The 25,484-nt window shown below is 42.5% G+C and overlaps 1 protein-coding gene across 2 annotated transcripts in view; it reads right to left on the bottom strand.

The window, feature by feature from the left end:
• The window catches only part of Polr1a (RNA polymerase I subunit A), an 87,819-nt gene that overhangs the window by 17,512 nt on the left and 44,823 nt on the right, over window positions 1-25,484 (bottom strand). For both annotated transcript variants that reach the window (XM_008836750.3, XM_008836749.3), the window contains exons 14-21: window positions 24,460-24,651; window positions 7,825-7,974; window positions 6,964-7,147; window positions 5,803-5,885; window positions 5,555-5,713; window positions 3,977-4,075; window positions 2,612-2,764; window positions 743-825 (exon numbers count right to left, since the gene is read on the bottom strand). In XM_008836750.3, the coding sequence (XP_008834972.1) occupies window positions 743-825; window positions 2,612-2,764; window positions 3,977-4,075; window positions 5,555-5,713; window positions 5,803-5,885; window positions 6,964-7,147; window positions 7,825-7,974; window positions 24,460-24,651 (1,103 nt within the window). The remainder of the gene's footprint in view (window positions 1-742; window positions 826-2,611; window positions 2,765-3,976; window positions 4,076-5,554; window positions 5,714-5,802; window positions 5,886-6,963; window positions 7,148-7,824; window positions 7,975-24,459; window positions 24,652-25,484) is intronic.

Below are 25,484 nucleotides of genomic sequence, written 5' to 3'. Positions count from 1 at the left end.
ACAAAAAGACCCCAGAGCTAAGCTTCCTACATTGCACCCCAAGGGAGGGAAACTAGAACACAGAGATCTGCTGCTGTCTGAATGAACTCCCTGGAGTCAGGCCTTGTTCAGGTTTAAGCTCTGATTCTTCCATCCACCCAACGAGGGCAGGTATAGTTGTTGTTCCCTTTCCAGAGAGGAAAGCAGGTCTTGGCTGGGGACCACCAAGGGGACATCTGTGCCTAGCAGGATACTAAGTCTATATTCATAAGCAGGAACCCTAGAGTTTACTGCTCTGGGTTGTTGAGCTTCTCAGACAATGGACAAATTTACTACTGCCAACCAGGCATATCCAACCTTTTGACATTGTTAAATGATGTTGACATCTACAAAGTTCATGCCTGAGAACCATGCAATCGAGTTATTAAAACAAAACAAAAAGCAACTCATGTTTTGAGTTGGGCTGCTTTTATAGCTATTCTGGAGCACATGCAGGACACAGGTTGGGCACACCTGGAAGACTTCCCCATTCCACAGTTCCCCATACAGCATGGCAGACCTGCAGAACACAGATCTGCTATGTAAACGTCTCAGTGTATGCTCTACCACTTAAGTAGAAATATCTGAGTATTTTCTGTCTCAGACCACCCACAGAGATGTTTGAAAATAAATTTTATCATCTGAAGACTCTTCAGTGAGAAATGACAGGTGCAGAGCCCTGAGACATAAACCCTCCTTAACAGAGGTCTACAGTTGCTTTTACCTTTGGAGATATCCAGAACGGCTGGTTTTGACAGCAGTGTCCACCAGGCCTTCTCGCCCTGCCATGCAGTGGAAGAAGAACTCCTACAGGAGAGTGGGACCCAGGTCCCAAAGGTAGCAGTGAGTAGCATGCGTTTCCTGGAGGGCTGCTCAGCGGCCATCCCAGCACCCTTTCCTGACTATATAGCCCTAGACCCATATGGCCCTAGACTCAAGGCTTTCACAGCCCCAATGGCTCTCAGAGACTTCTGTAGTCTCCTGGGATCTCTTTTCCCCTGCCAGAGGTAGAGGGACAAATGGATCAAAAGCTACAGTCCATCTACAGGAGCCAGAAGCTTTCCATGCACTCATTCATGCCATGCTCAGGACACCCCATATTCCATTTCCAAAGACAAGCAGCAGCACTGGTTGTTCTACCACAGCCCCTTTCAACTCCATGTCTACATTCTGCTTTCAACAGGGTGAACAGAATTGCATAGTGTTTCCCAAATTTCCTCTTTGTTTAATATAAAGTCTTAGTATGTAGTCCAGGCTGGCCTTGAACTTGTGATTCTCCATGCCTAGCCTTTCCAAGCTTTTTGAATGCCAATTACAGTAAGAAAGAATACATTTACAATAGTAATTAGCAAACACATACAGAGAATCATATAAAGATATAAAATTCAAGCTAATATTTATGATATTATCCTATCTCTTCTTAGGTGAGACCCACTGATATTTTCTTTACCGGTCTGTTTCACTACATAAAGGAATGCTGGATACTATCCATTACAATGATTTCTTGATCCACGAAGTGGCTGCAGTTAGAATTTTAAAAAACACTAGTCTATATCAACCCACCACCATCCCTTGCTCAGAGGCCACAGATGATCTTGGGGGCCCATGGAGAGGCCTGTGAGCAGTCAGTAGTCTTGGAATAGTTCACTCTAGATTTGGCATCCTTTCAGACATCAAGGAATCAAAGCCACTAACATCCAAAAAACCAGTTCTGATGAGCATGAGTAGAAGCGATTCCCTTAGGTCAGAATTTTGTTTTTGGTAAAGCAAAACCAGACATCTGCTACAGCTAGTCAATTTTCCTAGTGTGATGGAATCAGGGAGGGAACGGGAGGTGGGGGATTTCAAAAACTAAATCTCCATAATGTTCCTTTTGACAACATGAGCACCTTGGTGGGTGATGCTATCTTTTCCACCTGCTTCAGAAGCAGCTAAGAACTGGTTTAGAGGACACACAGGAGAAAAAGGTGAAGGCCAAGATCAATCTTATCTTTTCCTTTTCTTTTGAGACAAGGTCTTGTTATGTAGCTCTGGCTGGACTCCAACTCATGGCAATTCTCCTGCTTCAGGCTCCAAGTACTAAGATTACAGGCATGAGTCACCATATCTGGCTTATCATTTCACTTTACCAGCAAACATTGACCAAGTGCCTTCTATGTGCTAGCACTGTGCTAGCTCTGGTATTGCAATGGGGGCCATCACATGGTCATGCTTTCTTGAGCTCTCTGACCTAATGGGTATGGAGCACGTGCCGTTCACATTTATCCCTTGATTGTTGTAAGTCATCAATGAGGTCACAGTCACCTAACAATGGGCCTGGAAATAAGGTGAAGAGCTAAAAAACACACATACAGGGGTTCAGCAGTTAAGAGTACTGGCTGCTCTTGTAGAGGGCCCAGGTTCCGTTCCCAGCAACTACATGGTGGCTAAGAACAGATGGTGCATAACTCCAATTCCAGGGGATCCAATGCCCTCTTCTGGCCTCTGAGGTTTGCACACGTGGTGCACTTACATAGATGCAGGGATAACATACACATAAATAAGTGAACTCCCCCCAAACAACAACAACAACAACAACAACAACAACACATACCGGAGGTCTAATGCCAGTGAGGAACCTTCCAGTGACGAAGCCGCCAGCCCCGGGGGTAAATTCATAAGGCTCAAAGCAGGGTAGTGACTTGCCGGTCGCCATCAGTGGGGGTCTCCGACCTTCCAACTCAATCTGGCCTAGCAGGCAAGAGATCTAGGGGAAAGGAAAGCCTAATGAAAGAAAATCAAGATTCCTATGTGTGCTAAGCAATGCTTTGTCCAAGTAGAAGTAGCTGTTCATCAAGAAAAGTATGTGGAAATGGAGTTCTAGAGCATTTAAACAAGCAAGGAAAGCTATGTTTCAAAAAAAAAAGGGCTCTGGATTTTCACACTGGGGGACAGCTGAAAAGAAAGTAATTTACTGTGACGCTAACACCCTAAAGCCAGGAGAAACCTGGGCCACTCAGCTCTATGCTTAGGAAACTGCATGTGAATACTGCTGAGGAGAAAAGAGCAATGTGTTTAAGTCAGAGGGCTTCCAGAGGGCATGCAGCCTTGAGCCCACTCTGCATCTTGGGACTCAATGAACAACGGGATATGCTTCTTTGAAGACCTTCAAAGTCATCAAGAGTGAAACAAACAAACAAAAAAACCCCCAGGTATTAAGAGTCATGAAAACACCTCCACAGCATGGTGGGAATGTGAGAAGATAATGGGACTCAAATTAAAAGCTAAGTCATCCTTAGAACAATGCTTACAATGCAACGTCAAATGAAAAAAAGCAGGCATACAGCATTGTTTGTGTGTGTGTGTGTGTGTGTGTGTGTGTGTGTGTGTGTGTAGGTGTAGGTGTATAGGTGTATGTGTACACACATAGGCTGGAGGTCAGTGTCAAATATCTTTCCTCAACTGCTCTTCACCTTTATTTTTGAAATAGGGTCTCTCCTGAAACTCATTAATGTAGCTAGGCTGAGCTGATGAGCCTCAGGGACATGGCCACCTCTGTTCTCCCAAGGCTGGGCTTATAGACATGTGTTGCTAAGTCAGGCTTTTACGTTGGTTCTGGGTATCTGAACTCAGGTCTTTGTACTTATGTGGCAGAGACTTTACCAACTCAGTCCAATATCAAAAGATTTAAGCGGAGATTTTACATAGACATACAGTATACATATATAACATGAATATATGCAACACAACGATACCTACTATCATAATATGTATCTCTACCTGATACATGCCCTACCTGCACATTTTATCAATATCTGTCTACAGCACTGATTAGCACCTGCATTGATCTCTCGATGTATTGGTATTTTTCAGACCTATTTTACATGGAATACAGATGCTTTTAAAATTAAAAATAAACTTGAAAACTGCTGAATGAGCCCATCCTTTAGCAAACTGACTAAGCTACTTTTGCTCATACTTGCATTGTGTTCACAGTGGATCCTTTGGCTCCTGACTGCACCATCATCTGCAGGTTGTTCTCAGGGAACTGTCTGTGCAGGCCAAAAGGCATGCATACCTGTGGGCAGAAATCAGTACACTGGTCAGTGACTTCACCTTGCTTGAAATTCACATTCAAGAGGCAAATCCGTGATGTAGAAGCAACAGATCTAGAGTACTTATCCAGAACTAAGGGCCAAATCCCACTTAAGGTAACATCCTTTCACTAAAACCCCTAGACAAGTGCCCTGTCCTCTGTGCTACATTCACAGGAGCCCCAGGTTCCAGTGACTGGCCAAATGGTAGCAAAAACAGAAACATAAAAGTTTGAGAAACAAGGGGACTGGCAAATCCAGTTTGTGTTTCTGATAAAAAGCTAGATAAGAACAAAATTTAAGGTAAATTATCCCAGGAGTGCCTGGCCTGGAGCCTTAAAAAGCCAGTACATTACTAATGTCCACATTTGCCAGCAAGCCATCAAGCACTGGATAGGGAGCCTTGCCTGGGCCCCAGGACCAGCAGACGTGAGCAGGCCCCACAGGAGATCCTAGAGAGCAATGAGAAGAGTTCTGAGTCTGTTTCAGCCTTCAGCCTTTGTCCAAACCCAAGCCATCACAAGAGGGGCACAGCAAGAAGAGAAGCCGTGGGACAAGAAGCTATTCTAAGATGCACTTTGTCAGCCCCGATGGGCAAACCTCCTGCTTTCCCAGATGGTGCTGAGACAGTTCCTCTGAACAAAACCTTTTACTGATGAGAACTATCTCCATGGCCACCAAATGAATGCTGGAAGCCAGGAAGAGGACCCATGGACAAATTCTGATGTTGCGTGGTATCCTTGCTCTGCCTTTCCTCAGGCTATACCTAAGGCCTGGGAGACCAAGTAAGAGCTAGGCTGGCTCTTCCTTCAAACCACAGGGCAGGGAGTCATAGTTCTGGGGCAGGAGCATGGAGAGAACCAAGCTGTGATCTCAGCTCAAGCAGATTCCCCTCTTCTTACAGCTGCTACAGGTCTGGTTCAGAGCTGTGCATGAGCTTAAACCCGCTCAGCAACCCTGTGAGGTACTGTTCCTCATATCTGCTTCCAGGTGAGGAAACCAACTCACAGCCCAGGCACATCGATTACCTGAGGTCACACAGCAAGGACAAAGCACAACACGAATGTGAGGCCAGGCCTTCATCCCTGGCTCTGCTGCACAAGCAGCAGGAGCTTCTGCCCCTTCATTCTGGTCATCTACCTGCAATGACTCCATAATCAAGAGTTCATTCTACAGTCCTCTTTAATGCATAACTCCAAAATGAACACATTTAAGAAGAAAGCCAGCACAAAGCATTCCCATTCAGCATTAATCCAAAGCATTTCCAGGCTCTAACTAGGTGTGAAAAAGAGACCTAGAACTCTTCAGAATGATGGATTCTACCTACCCCACTTCAAATCTCACCTACTCAGCTGTTAATCAAATTGCTCCAAAGGGCCTTGGGTGAGAATCAAATGTAACTTAAAAAAAAAAAAATCAGCATTCAAAAAGATGGGGATAAGTGCATGCACTGCCAGGCTAACCTTGTTAATTTCATTGCTGTAATGGTTTACTTCCTCCTTGAACTTCAGATCAATCATGTTAAAATCCCTCTGGTCTTTGCCCAGATGGGCATCCTGCCATTTCCCTTGGATCTCATCAGATCCTGCAGCTTCTGGCAGGTTCAGTGCAGCCCTGACAGCCTAGAATGAAGAAAGGAACTCATCAAGGCTGTAGCCAGAGGAGGGCGTGGCCCCTTGATAGCAGGCCACAGCCTTCCAGCCCTTCTTACCCGGGGCCCACACTTCGTAGATTCTTCAATGATGCGCTGTCTCTTCACATCTGCATTTGGCTTAACCAAAATGTCTTCAACACCTGTCATGTCAAACAGACAAGCTCAGCAGGACCCAGGTCCGATGTCTCATCAGACTACAAACTGGGTGACCCAGACTTGAGTGCAACAGACACAGGAAGCACTGGAACAATGGTATAAACAGTGTTACATGCCTAAACATTATAACCTCTATTTTACAAGTGATAAGACTATGGTTCAAAATTGAGGTACCTGTCCATGATTACACAGGCTTGAGTGTCAAATCTGTGCTTTTAGCCAGAAGCTATGCTGGTTGCACCTAATAAACCTATGTGGAATGAAAGGGCTAGCGGTGAAGAGGTTTTGGATAAAAAGCGGCACTGAAGAAAGAAGAGCGGTAGACAGTGAGTATCCAAGAGCCCAGTTGTGAGCACGCATATGTGCAGGCACACAGCCATGTCAAGACTGGGTCACGGGGACCATTCTCTGCAGCTTCCTGAGCTGTTCACCTTGAATAGTAATGTCTTTCCAACTCAAACAACCATGTTTTGCTTCTACCTGTGAATGCAACTGGCAGTACTATTCAAAAGCCAGGGTGAACATCTGGAATTCCTAACACAATGATATGGAAACCCAAGGCTTCCAAAGACCACATGTGAGCAGAATGAGGAAGAAACAATTCCTCTACAAGGAAGCTAAAACCACTAATGCAGGCCCTGCCATAATGTCACACTTCAGGCCACTCTTGCAATAATCACTGGAATGAGGTTAACCCCCACGGTTCTATTCCCAGTGTGGCCTTGCTAACTCTCTGAGCCCCGTGGCAACTGAATCATCACTGCACTTGGGCAACTCTTTTCTATGCCATGTGCTAAGCACAGCTGTAAGCACAGCTGTTGGTTAGGTCTGGTCTTCACTTGCACACTGAGTGTGGGAGCGTCTTCCATCGTAAAGGACAGGATGGAGAAAGGGATAGGATGGGAATGGGGATAGAAGGGGTGCTGTGGACGGAAAAGAAACACCAATGAAGGGCAGGTGAACAGCACTGACAGGACAAGGGGCTAAACATCGTTCAAGAGGAGGGTCCAGTTGTCATTCTGAAAGGTCAGCAGAGTCAGGGGTCAGGAGCCCGGTTCTTACCCAAGGTGAAGCCTCTGTAGAGCTGCAGGTAGGCGGTGAAGAGGCGGGCCAGGCAGGTAAGAACCCTGCCACTGGTTTCGCCCCCATAGATCTCATAGCAACAGTGGACCAAGCCATAGGCTGAGCTCCCATAGTGTGCCTTGTCCAGCACGCCACACAGCAGCTCCCCTTCCCTGATGATCACCTGTGCAGAGAAAGGCCACAAATGCCAGGCCTGTAGGAGACATCTCTTGGGAGAGTCACTCATACTTTGCAAGTATTAGAGAGGGAGGAAGGGAAGGAGGGTGTGAAAGGGGAAGGGAAGCAGGGAGGGAGGGAGGAAAAGAAAGAAAAAGAAAAAAAAAGAAAAAGAGAAACAAAGGAGCAGGATAGAGGAGGGAGTGTGAGAGGGAGAGAAGGCAGGCAGGCCCTGTTAAAAATATGTGGTGAGCTGAAGACTTAGGATACTTGCCCACAAAAGTACAGAGGCTTTGGGGCTGTCTCACAGCAGCAAAGCATCAAGGGGGTGACCACCCTGACCTGTCCAGTTCTGAAGATTATAGAGTTGGGATTTCAGGACCTCAGAGCACTTTAATTACCTCTAACCAATCAGAGATCTTGGGGGAAAACATGGACTCTACCTCTCCAAGCACTGTAGAACCAACACCAGCCTTTTTGGAAGCCTTCCCAAACCAGTAGGAGTTTTACACTGAGAGTCAAAAGGCAGAGATCAACCTTGACTACATCTAAGACAAAAGTGGATACCAACTTGGGCAAAACTTCTCATCTTCTGAGCATGGCACCAGTTTTTGAATCTGTTTTAAATCAATCTGCCTACACCCAGGACAGAGGTCTCCAAAGTTTTTAATGGGGCAGCTCTACCTGGGACTCGCACATTGAGTCTGGGTTAAAGTCAGGAACAGGCCGTGGAGTTTCCTTCACCCAGGCTTTCCCGCTGATTTTTGCCTTTCCAGATAAGTTCAGGGGAGCATAGTCCGCTGGGATTATGTTTATGAGCAGGGTCGACACAACCTAGAGAAACAGAGGAGGACAATGTAATGGAAGACAGAGGAGACAACTTCCCTTTTAGCACCGTCTGCTTCACAACGCCATTTCTCATGCTTTCAGGCATAGCAACAAACAGGTCCACCTCTGAAAGACAAGCCTATCTTAGTTTTTACTTAAAGGACTTAGGAATAGAAGCAAAGCACACCAATAAGAACTTCGCTGGGATTTTATTCCCTAAAATAGTTCAACCTAGGAGGCTGAAGAGATGGCTCAGCAGTTAAGAGCACTGGCTGCTCTTGCAGAGGACCCAGGTTTGAGTCCCAGCATCTACATGGCAGCTAACAACTTTCTGTAACTCCAGTTCCAGGGGATCTGACGCCCTCTTCCGGCCTCTGCATGGGCACTGCATGACACGGGTGTACTTACGTATCTGCAGGCAAAACACTCATATACATTAAAAAACAATTTTTTTTAAATGAGTTCATCCTAAAATGAACAATCATTTTCTAGACTTGAATTATTCCTGAACAGGCCAAAGGAAGGAGAAGGAAAGTGTAAATTGCTTTGAGGTCGAAATAAAGAAATAGCTGAGTATGTGGTAAAAGAACAAAAGCAAAGAGTTAGCAAGACTGAGAGTTGGTGAGGCTCAAACACTGCCATCTGCCAGAAGTGTAAAGTTTTTACTTACACACATTAACCATACGATCTACACAGGAAAAGAAAAGCAGCAGCTCCAGGTTAAGATCCTGTTATAGGGCTGGGGACATAGGTCATTGGTAGAGTGCACAGTAAGTAAGAAGGGTATCTCGGGTTCAATCCCCAACACCACCATAGGAAGGAGAGAGGGAGGGAGAACGAGAATGCTTGGTCATCCTCTGTTGACCTTCAAGTCACCTCAAAACAGATGTCAATTACTATCTATGTTCAGTAACTTCCTCCTTATAGGACAGGTTGGACTGCCAAGATGGCAGGGATAGAAAGACTAAGAACTTGGTACATTCCTGTAAAGAGCTTCACATAGGAGACCCAAGGTGTCCAACTGAGAAACAGGTTGCAGAGTGACAGCTCTGGGATGGGTTGCCCTGTGTCTACTCCATCACCTCTGGTTACCCACTGTGGGGCACATTCTGATCTTCTATAGTATTAGCATTGCCCATTCATTGGCATTCAGGCAAGATTCATTCATTTATTTAGCAATTATATACTGAGTGTTTACTATGAGCCAGCCCTGAGGAGAGAATAAAGCTCTGTCCTCCTTCGAGCCTGTCCTCCCAAGGGGCTCGCTGCTTTAGAAGAAAATGGAGCAAGGGAAGATGACTCGGAGTAGAGTAGAGGAGGGCACTGTGATTTCCAATCAGATGATGGGCAAGGTGAAGAAGAGAGCCACCAGAGACTGGATCATGTGTTTTAGGGAGAGGGACAGGAAAGGCACAGGGCTTAGCCTGAGGAGGAAGGAAAGTATCTGCTAGGTTTTGATCTCAGAGGTGACCTGTTCTGCCTTTGTCAATTTGAGCTACTATACCCAAATACCCCAAACGGCATAGTACATGAAAAACGGAAATTTATTTCTCATAGCTAGAGGAGCTGATACGGGAGGAGAATAGGAAATAAAACAAAGGCAGACTTGGTATGTGGGGAGGGTCACGTTTTCTGGTTCGTAAACAGAGTCTTAATGTGTCTTCACTTGGTAGAAAGAGTGAAGAGTGCTTAGAAGCCTCTTTTACAAAGGCACTAATCCCACCCATGAAGGCTTTGCTCCCTGGACATAAACATCTCCCAAAGGTCTCATTTCCCAATCCTGCCCTCCTTGGGGTTGGGTCATAACACAAAATATTCAGACAAAAATATACTCTAAGCTGGGTGCAGTGGCACACGCCTTTAGTCCCAGTACTTGGGGCTATAGGGAGACCCTGCCTCAAAACAACAACAACAAAAACAAACAAACAAACAAAAACAAACTCTGGTTTAACTCTGGACTATCTGTTGTAAATACACTCCAGGTCTACACCTTGAGACAAAATAAATGCCTTAAAGAATAGGTGTGACACTGATAAAAAGGGACTGATCTTTATAAGTGGTTATGAAAAATGATAGGAGTAGCCTATGTGCCAGTATCTACAGTGAGGCACATCAAGAGCATGCTATTTGGGTGACTGGTAGTAATTTGATGGCACACCACAATCAGCCTTTACAAAGCTAAATACCAGAAGTAAATTGATTTGACTAGAATTAATCTTAGTACTGAAAGGCCAGGATATCCTTCCTTTGTCCCAGCTGAATCAATCAGAAGGATTATGCACCCAGTAAGTGTTTTTTTGACAGAAGCCCACGGAGGCACTTTCTCAAGCAGGTGTTCTACAGAGAGAAGCAGCTGTCCTGGGGATAGCAACAGGTTGACTTTAGAAGACTTGCCAAGTACATTCACCCAGAAGGAGCAGGGTTGGGATCAAAAAGGCAGGTGTTACAGGCACCAGGGCTGTTGAGATGCTGGGAGATGTGATCTGGCATCAACAGTTCTCTGTGTGCCTATACCAGGCCTTTATATGAACAGAATGGGGGTGGGGCAGTTAGGAGAGCAGTTGTCTTTTCACACATGTGCACCAGAAGTGGCCACCCCAATCTTTAAAGAAAGCAGACAATGTTTTCTGAGTAGAGGATGGTCAGAAATATCATTCCACACCCCAGCTCTGTAGAAGGCTGGAATCTTGCCAGCGAGTGGGGAAGGGCATGAAGGCAGGAGAGGAGGCTTCCTCAGGCTGCTTGCCATAAGCTGCACCTTAACCAAAGCAACATATGGGTAGTGGGGCTGCCAGGCTGGGCACGGTCAAGACTGGAACTCAGTGTGAAAGGTAACAGAAAGACAAATCCAACTATCCAAGGACAGGGAAATACAGCCTGCTCATCTTCAAAATCAAGGGAACAGAAAAAACGCCTGACCAGCTCCAACACCTGTGTTGAGGATTAAAACAAGAACAAAAAACATAAACCACCACAGACTCAGGAATAGAAAAATGTGAATAACCTGATAAAGAGGAGGTACCTATGAAAACCCACCACTATATTAGACAATGAAAGTCTGCATGCTTTCCACCTAAAATCAGGAGCAAGGCAGGGATGTCTATTCTGTTAAACACTGTACTAAAGGTTCTTCCCGGGACAATCAGGCAAGAAAAGAAATAAAATGCATTCAGATTAGAAAGGAAGGAGCCAAACTATAAAGATGATATAATGGAATACAGAGAAAATTCTTACGAATTGTACAAGAGTTCTTAGAGCTAGAAAATGACTTCAACAAAATTGAAGGGTTTAGGATCAACCTACAAAATCAATTATGTCACATGTTAGCAATGAACAATCTGAAATTTAATATTAAAAAAATGCACTCATTAATAGCACCAAGAAAAACAAAATACTTCAGGAAAAATTTTAACCAAAGACAGGCCACTGAGACTGCTCAGCAGGTAAGGATGGTGGCTGCCAGGTGTAAGGATCTGAGTTCAATGGTGGGAGGAGAGAACCAACTCCTCTAAGTTCCTCTGACCTCCACACGCACACAGTGGCACACCCACAACCACACACGCACACACACAGATGTAAAAATAAATACATAAATAATAAAAACATTATAAAAGAAACCCTAAAGTGCAAAGCTTGTAAAGTACAGGCTAGAGAGATAGCTCAGCAGATAAGAGCACTTGGCTGCCCTTGCAGAGGACCTAGGTTTAGTTCCCAACACCCATATTGGGAGGCTCACAACTCTCCGTAACTCCAGTTCTAGGGGAGCCAAAGTACCTGGTACACACATGGTGCAATATAAACAGGAACATGCACATAAAACAGCTTACACAGTAAAACTACAGCACACAGCTGAAAGGAATGAAAGATTAGTCGATCCTGAAATTCACACAGAAACGCAAAGGATCTCAGTTAAAACCATCTCCAAACAGAAGAGCAGAGTTGGAAGAGTGACATGGTCAGATTTTAAACCTCACTACAAAGCTACAGAAATTAAGACAGCACAGTGCTGGTGTTTAGATATATTAAGACATACTTATAAATGGAATGCAAATGAGTCCAGAAATAAATCTCTGTAAACAATTGCTTTTAGATTGAGTACTGAGGATATTCAATGAAAAAAGAACAATACTGTCAACATCTGGGGCTGAGAAAAATGTACATACATGTCAAAGAATGAATTTAGAGCCCTACCTTACACCACAAACTTTAACTCAAAATGGACCCAAGACCTAATGGTATAGTTAAAACAGTAAAACTATTAGCTATGACAATAAAAGCCACAAGCAATAAAATAAAGTAGACAAATAGGACTTTAATTAAAAAATTTTGTATGTCAAAAGACAAGAAAGTGGAAAAACAATCCATAGAACTGGAAAAATATATACGACAGAATTCTAGTAACCAGCATACAACTCAATCAAAAGGCAAGAAACACAATAAATGGGCAAAAAACTTGAACACACACTTGCTTGAAAGAAATACTGGAACCTACCCACATGGCAAGTAGAAAGATAAATCAAGGCAATTTCTTTGAAAAACAGCTTGGAAGGTCCTCAAAAAAAATTAAACAGAGGGGCTGGAAAGATGGCTCAGCAATTAAGAGCACTGACTGATTGCTCTTGCAGAGGGCCCAGGTTTGATTCCCAGCACCCACATGAAGCTGACAACCACCTGTAACTCCAGTTCCAGGCAATCCAACACCTTCTTCTGAGCTCTAAGGTCACTGCATGACACAAGTGCACTTACATACATGCAGGTAATACACTAATACATATAATATAAAAATAATAAATGAAATATTTAAAAAATTAAACACAGAATTACAATATGATCCAGCAATTCTGACCTTAGTTACATGCAAAAGGACTGACAACACATGTTCACACACAAGAAGTTCACTGCAGTTTTACATGTAATATCCCCAAAGTGGAAATAACCCAAGTTATCCTTTTGTCAACTGAAAATGGTATGCCCACATAATGGAATATTCTTCGGCCATAAAAAGTGAAGTACTAGGCTGGAGAGATGGCTGAGCAGTTAAGAGCATTGGCTGCTCTTGCAGAGGACCTGAGTTCAAATTCCAGCACCCACATCTGTAATTCCAGATACTGGGGATCCAACACCCTCTTCTGACCTCTGTGGGCATTGCATGACACAGGTGGATTTACATATATGCAGGCAACACACTCATACACATGAGATAAAAATAATTTAAAAAGCCAGGCATGGTGGCACACGCCTTTAATCTCAGTACTCAGGAGGCAGAGGCAGGCGGATCTCTGTGAGTTCAATGCCAGCCTGGTCTATATAGTGAGTTCCAGGGCAGCTGGGGCTACAGGGAGACCCTGTCTCAAAAAGACCAAAAAATAATAATAAATAAATAAATAAATAAGCAAAGTAGTATTACATGCCACAATACAGGTGATCCTTAAATACACTGTGTTAAATAAAAAAAGTCCGTCACAAAAGCCACATATTGTAGGATAACATTTCTATGAAAGGCAACATTAGGCCAATTTCTAGAAATAGAAAGTGGTGTCTAGGAATGGGAGAAGGAAAGTGGGATTGATCACTAATACGCAACAGGGTTTCTTTGTAGACAGACAGCAATATTCTGGAATTAGCAGTAAAGACTGTACAACACAGTGAATAATACGGAAAAACACTGGGTCACACATTTTAAAATTTTATGTTAAGGGGCTGGAGAGATGGCTCAGTGGCTAGGAGCACCGACTGCTGTTGCAGAGGATCCAGGTTCAATTCTCAGCACACACATGGGCGCTAACAACTGTCTGTAACTCCAGTTCCAGGAGATCTGACTCCCTCTTCTGACCTCCACAGGCTTTATACAACATGGGTACACTTACACACATGCAGGCAATAAAATTTTATGTTAAACATGAATTGTATCTCAATTTAAAGGAGGGGGGTAGTCAGACAAGATGATCAGATATTCCATGCTATACTAACATTCTCGACCTATATCATTTACTTCCTGATCATAAAGTATACTATGGAAAAAAGATCATCTGTAATATTCCCTTAAAAATTAAAGGGAGCTAGGTGTGGTGGTGTATGCCTATAATTCCAGCACTTAGAAAGCATGGGCAAGCAGATCTCTGTGAGGATCTCTGAGGCCAGCCTGCTCTCTACATAGCAAGTTCAGGCCGGCCAAGGCTTCAAAATGAGACCCTGTTTCAAAACAACAACAAAGTGAGCAGGAATATATATCGGAATTCACCATTTAAAACAGTGTTCATACTGAGCCTATTATTACTTTTTTAAAAATTTAAAAGTAAATGGATTTCTTCACAAGTTCTGAAATGTGAATAACTTCTGAGTAACAATTATATTTCCAAAAGTTAATATAAAGATATATCCATGAAAATATCCTAGAATGCACAGAAATTGGTATTTATCACAATACTGGTTAGAATAATTTAAAAAACAGGGAAAATTTAATAGAGAGACACTGAAATCAACTAGAGTGTATTCTTACTACTGAATACAACACAAGAGAGATGGAAAAGAAGCGAATCTATGTGTACAGACACAGAGCCAGCCTAAAAACACTTGTGTCTGTCCACCTAGCACAAGAAAACAGCTTAGCCATGTGTGGAGTATGCTAAAAATAGACCTATCAAGAATGAGGAAAAAGGTGAACCGGACTCTCATGTATGAATGGAAATGAGTATAACAATTACAAAAAAGAGCATGGAAGTTCCTCAGAAAAGTCTAGAAGCAGTACTGTCGTATGATTCAGATATCCTACAACAGGGCACCATAGCCAAAGGAAAGGAAATCTGTTTATTAAAGAGTTATCTTCACTTACTGCAACACTAACACAACAGCCAAGATATGGAATAGTATCTACCAGGCAAGGAATGGCTAAAGAACATATAGTAATGTACACAGCTGAATATTATTCAGGCATAAAAAGATTGAAATTTTGTCATGAACTTGGAAGACATGAGATGCTGGTGATAATAAACTCAAGCACAGAAAGAAAATCACTGCATGTTTTAAAACTTACTTGTAGAAAGTCAAAAAAAAGTTGACTTCAAAGAAATATAGAGTAGAACAGAGTTATTAGAGGTTGGGAGGGGGATGGAGAGAGGAAGGTTAACAGGTACACAGCATACAGTTGAACAGAAAGGGTAACTCTAGTGTTCTACAGCACAGCGGGATAATTGGGTGACAATAATTAGAACAGCTACTATAGGGGCTGAAGAGATAGCTCAGTGGTTACAAGCACTGACTGCTCTTGTAGAGGACCCAGATTTGGTTCCCAGCACCCACATGGCAGCTAACAACTAGTTCCAGGGGATCTGATACCCTCTTCTGACCTCCTCAGGCGTTGCACAATATGGGTGCACTTGCATACATACAGGCAATACACTTACACATAAAATAAAAATAATAATAAATAACGGCTGCTGGGGCTGGCGAGATGGCTCAGCAGTTAAGAGCACTGACTGCTCTTGCAGCGATTCCCAGCACCCACATGGCGGCTACAAACCATCCTTAACTCCAGTTCCAGGGGAATCCGAAACCCTCTTCTGACCTCTGTGGCACTGCATGACATGGGTGCACTCACATACATGCAGTCAATACACTCACACACATAAAAATAAAAATAAATATTTTTTTTAAAAAACCAGCTGCTAGAGAGGACTTTGAATGTTCCCATCACAAAGAAATGATAAATATTGAAGGTGACATGATATTCCAGTTATCCTTATCTGATCATTATACATTGCACACACAAATAGAAATGTCGGACTGTATCCTTAAGTATGGATAATTATTATCAACTGAAAAGAAAAAAAACCAACACCCTTAAATATAATACAGACCAACTAACTGTTCAATTAAGGTTGGCTCTAGGGAAAAAAATAAAAAACTTCTAATACATGCCCTGTGTGGCTCACTCAAGCCATCTTGGACTAGACAAAATTGAGGTTCATGGTGATAAGGAAAGTGCATGTTTCAAGTTCTAGAATGATACAGTTGAAGGGGTGATTTAAAATATAAGTTCAGATTTCGGACAGAGCAGCTATCTTCGAGTGATTCACCAAAATGGCAAACACAAAGGGATAAAGGAGAGGCACCGTCTCTATGTTCTATAGGTCTTTTAGAAAACATGTAGTTGTTTGGCTACTATATATGAAAATCCACAAGATGGGTGACATTGCGGACATTAAGGAAATGGGTACTGTTCAAGAAGGAATGCCCCATAAATGTTACCATGGCAAAACTGGGAGAGTCTACGTCACTCATGCTATTAGCATTGTAAACAAGCAAACTAAGGGCAAGATTCTTGTGAAGAGAATTAAGCACTCTAAGAGCCAAGACAGCTTCCTGAAATGGGTGAAGGAAAACGACCAGAAAAAGAAGGACATCCAAGAAAAAGAAACTGAGACGCCAGCCTGCCCGACACAGAGAAGCACTTTATGAGAACTTACAGAAGGAGCTCGAGGTGCTGGAGCCCATTCCCTATCAATTCACACCTTAATGTACAAAAAGAAATAAAAGACCTAGACTTTAAAAAATCTAGACTGTTCAAGAATAAATGAATATTAAAACCTCATTCAATTTTATGTCTTATAGGGTTTATACTGAGTACAATATTGTATAACTGTAATAATTCAACTGTGAACCTAAAAATTTACAGCCAATTTTCAAAGAGATGCATCTTTGCTCTGGAAATTGTTATTGAATATGTTAATGCTGTAATGAAATGCTTCTTCTAATCATGTGGTTATTAAATAAATAATTTAAAAAAAGAAAGAATGAATAAATAAATAAAATACAAGTTCAGAACTGGATGTCAAACTGGGTATACACACCTACAATCTAGGCACTTGGGTGGCTGAGGCAGGAGAACTAACTTAAGTTCAAGCCAACCTGGCCTACATAGCCAGACACTAAAAAGAAATATCAAATTTAATCATGATTCACAATTCGGAGAAGCCCTGAGGGTGGTTAGTATGATCCCATTCTTATTTATTTTCTATAGGATTATGAATGTATGTGGAAAGGGAGGGAAGTTTTCCTTTTACAATTCTGCATTTCTATTTAACAATTTTTATTCCATAATGAAAAAGAATGTGAAAGGTAGAGACCCAATAACTAAATTTATTAAGGACAATATACAAAACATGTACTACATGTGAGACTTGAGCCTCTGGTCAGGATGCTGAACAACAGTGAGGAACACATGGGGAAGCAAATTTATCACATTATGAGCTAGAAAAGACAGAAAGATTGAGACACTGATAGACACATGCAAGGGAAAAGGAAAGGGAGATAGGGGAAGGAAAGATGGAAAGGAAGGACAGAACATCCTGAGAGACCAAGGTCTCATAGTTCCCTCTGATGGAATGCCTCCAAAGACCTAAGGACTTCCTACTGGGCCCTACCATCACCAAGCACCATCACCCAAGGTACCAAGCTTTAACACCTAGACCTGTGGACCACATTATCCACATTTAAACCAAGCATAATGCAACCTCACTAGAAACTCTAGCAAATTGTGTGTGTGTGTGTGTGTGTGTGTGTGTGTGTAAGCTTGTAAGTTGACTTCAAAATTCATCTGGAATTATAGAAAGATCAAAAGACTTACCTGGCAACAGGAAGGACCAAGAATAGTCAAGAGAGTCTTGAAGGACAAAGGTGGAGGCATTTTATATTACAAGTCACACCAAAGCCACCATATAATTAAGACAGTGATGGCACTGGTGCAAGGGAACCAAACAGACCAACAAAATTGAACAAAATACAGAATCAGACCCAAACATGTACTACATGACTTATGACACAGAAGATATAAGGCACAGTTGAGAAATGGGCTTTTCAACAAATAAAGTTGTTATCAACTGAATGTTCATATGGAAAAAAATACTCTTGATTCCAACCTCACTCACTTCATCACTTCATGGACATGCACAACAGCTCTGCCCACAAACCCAAGCATGAAAGGTAAAACAATGAAGTTACTGGACAGTAAGTCAGGGGACACCTGACAGGCAAAAACTTCTTATAGAGGACTGGCAATAAAACACAAAGACTAGGGAATAAAGAACTGAATACTAAAAATAGCATTATGTCAAAGAGTGAAAAGACAGCTATTAAGTAGAAGGGGTTTGCTATTTTTATGTCTGACAAGGGAGTTTTACCAAAATATATTTAAAGACTAAACAAACAACCTTCTTAACTAGGACTGGGGCTGTAGCTCAGTGATAAAGTGTGTGCTTAGAATGTGCACGGACCTGGGTTCCATCCTGATACCAACAAACAGAACCCCCACTTCCCTCCCCTCTAAAAAAAACCCTCCTCTTACCTATCAATAAGAAAATACCTATCAATAAGAGAATAGAAAATGGTTCAAAGACTTAACAGACACTTCACAAAAGATGACACCCAAAATTGCCAGGAAACAAATGAAAAGTTGCTCAAGAGTTGGGCACAGTATTGTAAGCCTGTAATCCCAACACTGGGCATGTGGAGGCAGGAGGATCCTTAGCACAAGAGTGGTTTGAAGAGTCATGTGTTCAAGGTCACACCAGGCTATGTATCGATTTTCTATCAGGAGACCTGCTCAATCTCTACTCTCATTAAGAACTACACACCCCACTGGGTTTGGTGGTGCACACTTTAGTCCCAGAACACTGGAGACAGAGGCAGGTAGATCTCTGTGAATTTAAGGCCAATCTTGTCTACATAGTGAATTTCAAACAAGCCAGGGCTGCATAGTGAGATGGTCACAAAACATACAAAACAACCCTTCAGTGTGCTTTCTAATCTTAGTTATAATAATCCTAGCCCACCCCAGAAATATTGAAAATGAAAGAGATGATCCCAGGTCAGGAGTGGTGGCATACACCTTTAATCCTAGCACTCAGGAGGCAGAGATAGAGGATCTCTGAGCCTGGTCTACATAGCGAGTTCCAGGCCAACCAGGACTACGTAGTGAGACCCTGCCTCAACCCTCCACCCTCAAAAAGAGATTATCCTTACCTAACATGAACAAAATCATTCTATTATTTTGATATTTTGCTGCAAAATTTTTCCTGATACTCTACATGGCTGCACATGGAATTCTATAGTCCTAACATCATGTCAAAGCATTTCCCCAAGGGCTACATGGCCTTTTAGAAAATTGCCATTTTTTTCAAACCATCTTTTTTTTTTTGTTGTTTGTTTTTGAGACAGGGTCTCCCTGTAGCCCTAGCTGGCCTGGATTCGCCATGGAGACCAGACTGGCCTCGAGCTCACAGAGATCCGCCTGCTGGGATTAAAGGCATGCACCACCTGGCATCAAACCATCATTTTTAATAGTTAAATATCATTTTAGCAAATGGATTTGCTATCACCTATTTAGCCCAAATGTTGAGCAATCTAGTTTTCAATAATTACCACTATAAGCAATGCTGTAATAGATTGTTTCTGAGTAGATTCTCTACATTTTAGATTGTTTCTGTAGGTTAGTGTATTAGTTACTTTTTCTGTTACTGTGATAAAACACCTGACAAACCAGCTTAAGGAAGGAAGGGTTTATCTTGGCTCATAGTTAGAAGGTATGGGGGCAGAAGCTTGAGGCAACAGCAACATTAATATGCAACACTGGATACCATGACCATGATTAAAAAGGATAGAGTAGATTTCATTATTCGCCAAGACAAATAATTTTCAAAATCCTAAGACAAACATCAATGAATTTAAAAGAATTCATTTAAACTGAACTTAGGTGTGGGGGGGATATGGAAGGAGTTAGAAAGGGGAGGGTTAGAAATGATGTAAACACAGTGTACTCATGTATGAAATTCTCAAAAACTAAAAATTATATATAATAAATATACATAAGGGGTGAATATGGGCATAGTCTATAAAACTATATTAAGTGAAGTAACACAAGCACAGAAAAGCAAGCATTGTATGTTCTCCCTCATTTGCGGATTGTAACACCAATCCCTTATATGTGAGTATATAAATTCTGATATAACACCAGAAGGCAGGAAAATGGAAAAGATGCACAGAGGTAAAGGAAAAGAAAGAACCTAAGAGAGAGAGAGTAGGAAACAGGTATTACTGGGGGGAGATGGGAAAAGTGGGAGTGTTCAGCAGGGAGGAGAAGGGAGGGACATGCAAGGGCCCATGATATGTGTGTGGGGGGAATCGGGAGAGGGTAGATGGTGGGCTGTGGGAGGTGGGTGTTATTGGGGGGGAGAGTGGGGGCACTAGAACTGGGGAGGGAGAAGGATGGCTGGATGGGAGGAAAAAGAGTAAAGATGAATGAATCTAGGAGAGCTGGAAAACCTAGAGGGACATGTGATACCGTTGAAACGCCATGAGAAATGCACATGCATTAGTGTGTATGTATACCTCGGAGCCGCTAGGCAAAGAGCACAGTGCCAGACAAAACAGACCTCCCTTTGAGTGGTTGGTGAAAGTGGTCCAGGAGACTCCCAAAATAACACAAGCTATTGCCAAACCTCTTGGTTATCTCCCAGAACTAGTAGATAAGACCCTACTGCTGAAGACAAGACAAACCAGATACAGGACTTGAAGCAGTGAAGCAGGAACTGAGCTGGAAGCCTTCTAACTGAGGTTAGGCTATCATAATGCTAGATGATGATATGCAAACTGCCAAGGGAGAAAAACAACCAATGGTCCAACCCAGCCCTAAAGCCTAATAATCATAAGGACTGGCAATGGCAAACCACCTGTATTAGTGCCCTGGTGGCAGTTATTTGGGGGCAATCAAACAGCTATCTGATTGGACTTAAAGCCCTCTCACTTTCATCCATGGAAGTGAACTCATGGATGGCACTGTAAACTCAGCCAAATATACATGGCAGGAAATGACACAGATTCTAGAGAAAACCCTATCTCTAGACAAATGAAATTTCTTACAATATGCTAAATATCAGTCCTTGTATTTACAGACAAACATACCGTACACCACTCATTGGGGAGGCTTCTTTTGCAACAGATGGAGGCTACTGCAGAACTGGTCAGACACGGAGAATATATGTCTGAGAGATGCCCAGTACTAGGTGACACTTCTACAATTGAACCTCTACAACTAAGGCTCATGGAACATAGCGGAACAAGAGGCAGAGAAAAAACTAAGGCATCCCTCAACTCTTACCAGTAAAGCTTCCTTATACAACAGAGTACGATGCAACAGGAGGCCACAACTGGCCAAATTTTAAAAAATAAAGAGACTGCAGAGTGTATATCCTTGGGTAGGACTCCTATATTTGAAAACTTACCCACCCACAGCTCAGGAACCATTGTGGAAGAGGGAGCGGAAAGATTTTAAGAGCCAGGGTTGGTTCACGAACATGGGGAAGCAGAGGCTTTCAGGCCACTAGAAGCTTGCACATGTGAACTTGTGACAATGGTGGCATTGAGCACAAGACTCATGCCAACTCAAACAAACAGGGGTCCAGAGGGAAGGAGAGATGGATGGTGGGCCCGCCTAGACTGAGAACTATTGGAGACTGAATGCCACTGGGTGAGGGAGAGTATGCCTTATATACAATCTCTAGATGGGCTGACTAGACTCCAGTGGACGAATTTGCACTGAAAGATATTTGAGTACAAATGCTTGACTGGATAAGACTGAACATGTATGGCAGAATATATGAGGTTCAGTGGGGAGATGGGGGAAGCATTGGGGGGGTGGCTAAATTTGATTTGGAACTAACCAGAAAGGCGGTTACGGGGCAGAAGTACACAAAGAAAGGTCAAAGGAACAGAGAAGAAGGGATGGGAACAGAGAAGAAGGGATGGGGAACAGAGAAGAAGGGATGGGAACAGAGAAGAAGGGATGAGAACAGAATCAATAATACAAATTGTTTGGAAATGTAATAATGAAACCTAACACTGGGGCCAACAAGATGGCTCAGTAGATAAAGGTGCCTGCCACCAAGTCTGAAAAATCCGAGTTTGATCCCCCAGACCCACATGGCAGAAGTAGAGAATCAATTCCCACAAGCTCTTCTCTGACCTCCACAAGCATGCTGGCATACATGCCCCACACAAAACCTAATAGCAGTATGCTAATTTAAAAAGCTTAGGCCAGAGATTTCTGCAAGTAAAGGCACTTGCCATACAAGCCTAACAGCATAAGTTCAATTGCCCAAGCCTATTGGGGAAGGAGAGAGCTAACTCTTGAAAGTTTTCCTCTGACCTCCACACATATGCTATGGCATACAATACCCTCCTCATCACATACATACAACACACATGTGGGCACATAAAGTACAAATTTTTAAAAAAATTTTGTTTCAATAGTTTAGTTATTATTTGCATTTTATGTGTATGAGTGTATCACCTGCATGTATATAAGTACACCCATGACATGCAATGCCCTTGGAGGCCAGAAGAGAGCATCAGACTCCCCTGTAACTAGAGTTATAAATGGTTGTTAGCCATCATGTGGGTGCTGGGAATCAAACCTGAGTCCTCCACAAGAGCAGTCAGCAGTGCTCTTAACCAATGAGTCATCACTGCAGCCCCATCCCCAACACACAAAAAATTTTGTGGTTTGTGATGGATAGTCTCCATTGTCAACTTGATGGGATTTATAATCACCACGGAAACACATCTCTTGGTGTGTCTATAAGGATATTTCTAGAAAAGTTTAACTGAGAAAAGACCAAACCTGAATGGAGAAGGCAGCATCCCATAGGCTGGGGTCCCAGACTGAATAAAAAAAAAACAAGCTGAGCACCACCGTTCATCTCTCTTTGCTTCCTGACTGTGAATGTAAAATGACCTTTGATCATGCCTTCCCTCACTTCCCTGACTATCCCTCAAACTGTTGAGCTAAAACCCTTCCTTCCTTAAGATGCTTTTGTCAGGTATTTTGTCTCAGCAATGAGAAGAGTAATACATTCTAAACAAAATCTTAGCAAACCATATTAACTGTAATGGTTTAGATATGAAGTATTCTTTCAAAAGGCTCTTATATTAAAGGTTTGGTCCATAGCTGGTGGGGCTATTGAGAGGTAATTGAACCATGAGGGTGCTAGCTTCACTGATGGGCTAATCCATTTAAGAGTTCATACTGACTGGCTCTTAGGAGGCAAGGCCTGGTTGGAGTATGCCACTGGAGCATGCCTTTCAAGGATCATCTTTTCCTGATCTCCTGGTTCTTTTGGTCTCCTGTCCACTATGAGGTTAAGTCACTCTGCTCTGCTGCACGCTCCCTATCATGATGTTCTGTTGCACCATAACAAGGCCAAGACGCCACAGAGTCAAGTAGCCAAAGACTGAAATCTTGAGCTAAATAAATTCTTCCTCCTTTAAGTTGTTTTTTCAGGTACTTTATTTCAGCAATAAAAATTGACACTATAATATATTAAAAACCAAAGATGAAGGAATTAAATTAAAAACAACAAAAACCAATGATAAAGTTTAAACCTTTAACACCTAAAAACCAGTGAAATCCCACGTTCATAGACTTAAAGAATTAAAGAGCTGGAGGAGACTGTAGAGATCAACACCCTCTCCACCTACCCACCCTTGCACATTGAGTTTAGCCTAATGATTCCCCATGGGAGTGTTGGTCCAAAGAAAAATGTAACCTCAGATCAGGAAGACAGTCTCTGGTACACTCCTTTTTCCTTGCTGTCTGGGTTCATCTTGTTAAGTTAAAGGGGCAGATTCAGTGTGCTAAATGATTCTTTTGCCAAATGTGACAAGTCTAGCTTTGAGGTTTTTTTTCCCTTTTTTTTTTTTTTTTTTTTTTTAATGGATCAAGAACCAAGACTCTCATAGTCAACTAGAAGCTGAGCCTTAAAGCTGAACTTAGAGGGCCAGTCAACAGCAGAAGAACACATTGTATTTCATTATGTTGATTTCCATGTATACTACTTGGTTACTTTGGGACATGAAAAATCCCAAATTCTAGTTCTGCCTCTAATAACCTTGAGCATGTAACTTAATGTTGCTAAGTCTCAGTATTATCATCTGCTAAAGACAGCTAATAATTCCAGGTTGATTGTAAGATGTCAATGTACTCAGCAAAACCCTTGGTATTTACCAACACTGTAACAATCAGAGCCTATTAGAACTAGTTTTTTGTTTGATCTTTTTGAGACAGTCTTTCTGTGGCTCCTACTTGCCTGGAACTCAGTATGTAGACCAGGCTGACCTTGATCTCATGGAGATCCACCCCCCACCCCCACCCCAAGTGCTGGGATTAAAGGCATGCACCACTACACTCATCTCTTAGCATTGTATTTTAATTAAGACGACACCATATTTAAGTTAGAAACATGGACAGAAACTATGGAACCTGCTTGCGTAGACTTGCTCTTAAACATTTCTAGACCTAGGGATCCCAACTAAAGGGAAAGTCAGGCTATTTTATGATTATTTTCCTATCCCGGTCTGCGTCTTCTAGGAAATGAAACCTTTTATATGAGTGCTCTATTTCCTTTATAAACGCACACTAGCTGCTACCCTCTCAATTACCTGCTTTCCTGTCCACAGTGGAAACGGCTTCAGGATGGCAGGAGGGAAGAGCTTCACTCGCCCTACTTTGTCTGTGAGTCCTCGGTAGACCAGCTCCATGTACTGGTCCCGGGTGAAAAAGCAATTCCGAATAGTCATGTTTGCACCCGAAACCATGTGATCTTGGATCAATCCTGCCAATGGCTGGCCATCCTACAAATCAAAAACAGACAAGAGCAAAGATAAATTTCAAGTCAAATTGTTATGTCTCATCATCTGCTTGGAAGTCACCTTTAACAAGATCTCTCCCATATACCCCATACTATGCTCTCTTCATGCCCTCACTCAGAAACAAACTGCCTCACAAATTACTTGACCAGGGCTTATCACTGACTGGCTTCAACTTTCGCCAACTGCCCACTGTCTTATGGTAAAAGTATTCCAAAGTCATCTAGTACCTCAAGGCTTCCCTGCTCTATTCCATCTGGTTCTAGTTATTCAGCAATATTGGCACTTATACCTAAGTTTGGTCTGGCTATTGTAAGCTGTGTTTTGTATTTTGGTTTTATGTTTTAGTGTTTTTTCACACATTTCTGGCCTTGTTCTTCTGTAAATCAGTGTGATTTAACAAATATTTACTGAGAGCCTACTGTACACCCAGGCATTAGGCAGATTATCAGCCTAATCCAAGAAAAGCCAGATAGTAAACAAACGACGAGATGACTACATGATCACAAACTGCCTCAAATGTCACAGGGGGAGGGGGGAATCACAGGACGGTCATAATACAGGCTGGGGGAGGGGTGGTCAGGAACGGCCTCTGAGAGTAGCAGAGCAGCTGAGGCCTTAGGAGTGACTCAGAATCAGTCAGCAGGATCCTAGGGGTTCAGACCAGGCTCCTGACAGGGCATGACAGGATTCTGATGTATTTAACTACAGAAGGAAATTATGTCCACTACTCATGTCTTCAGGACCCAACATGTGGTTCAAGCTTTTATAAAACCCTAGATTTGCTGGCCACATTAATTTCATTTGACACTTTCACA

This window comes from Nannospalax galili, unplaced genomic scaffold (assembly GCF_000622305.1).
Source record: "Nannospalax galili isolate Female #2095 unplaced genomic scaffold, S.galili_v1.0 scaffold138, whole genome shotgun sequence".
Classification (NCBI taxonomy): domain Eukaryota; kingdom Metazoa; phylum Chordata; class Mammalia; order Rodentia; family Spalacidae; genus Nannospalax; species Nannospalax galili.
This window is presented reverse-complemented; position numbering and strand designations above follow the sequence as displayed.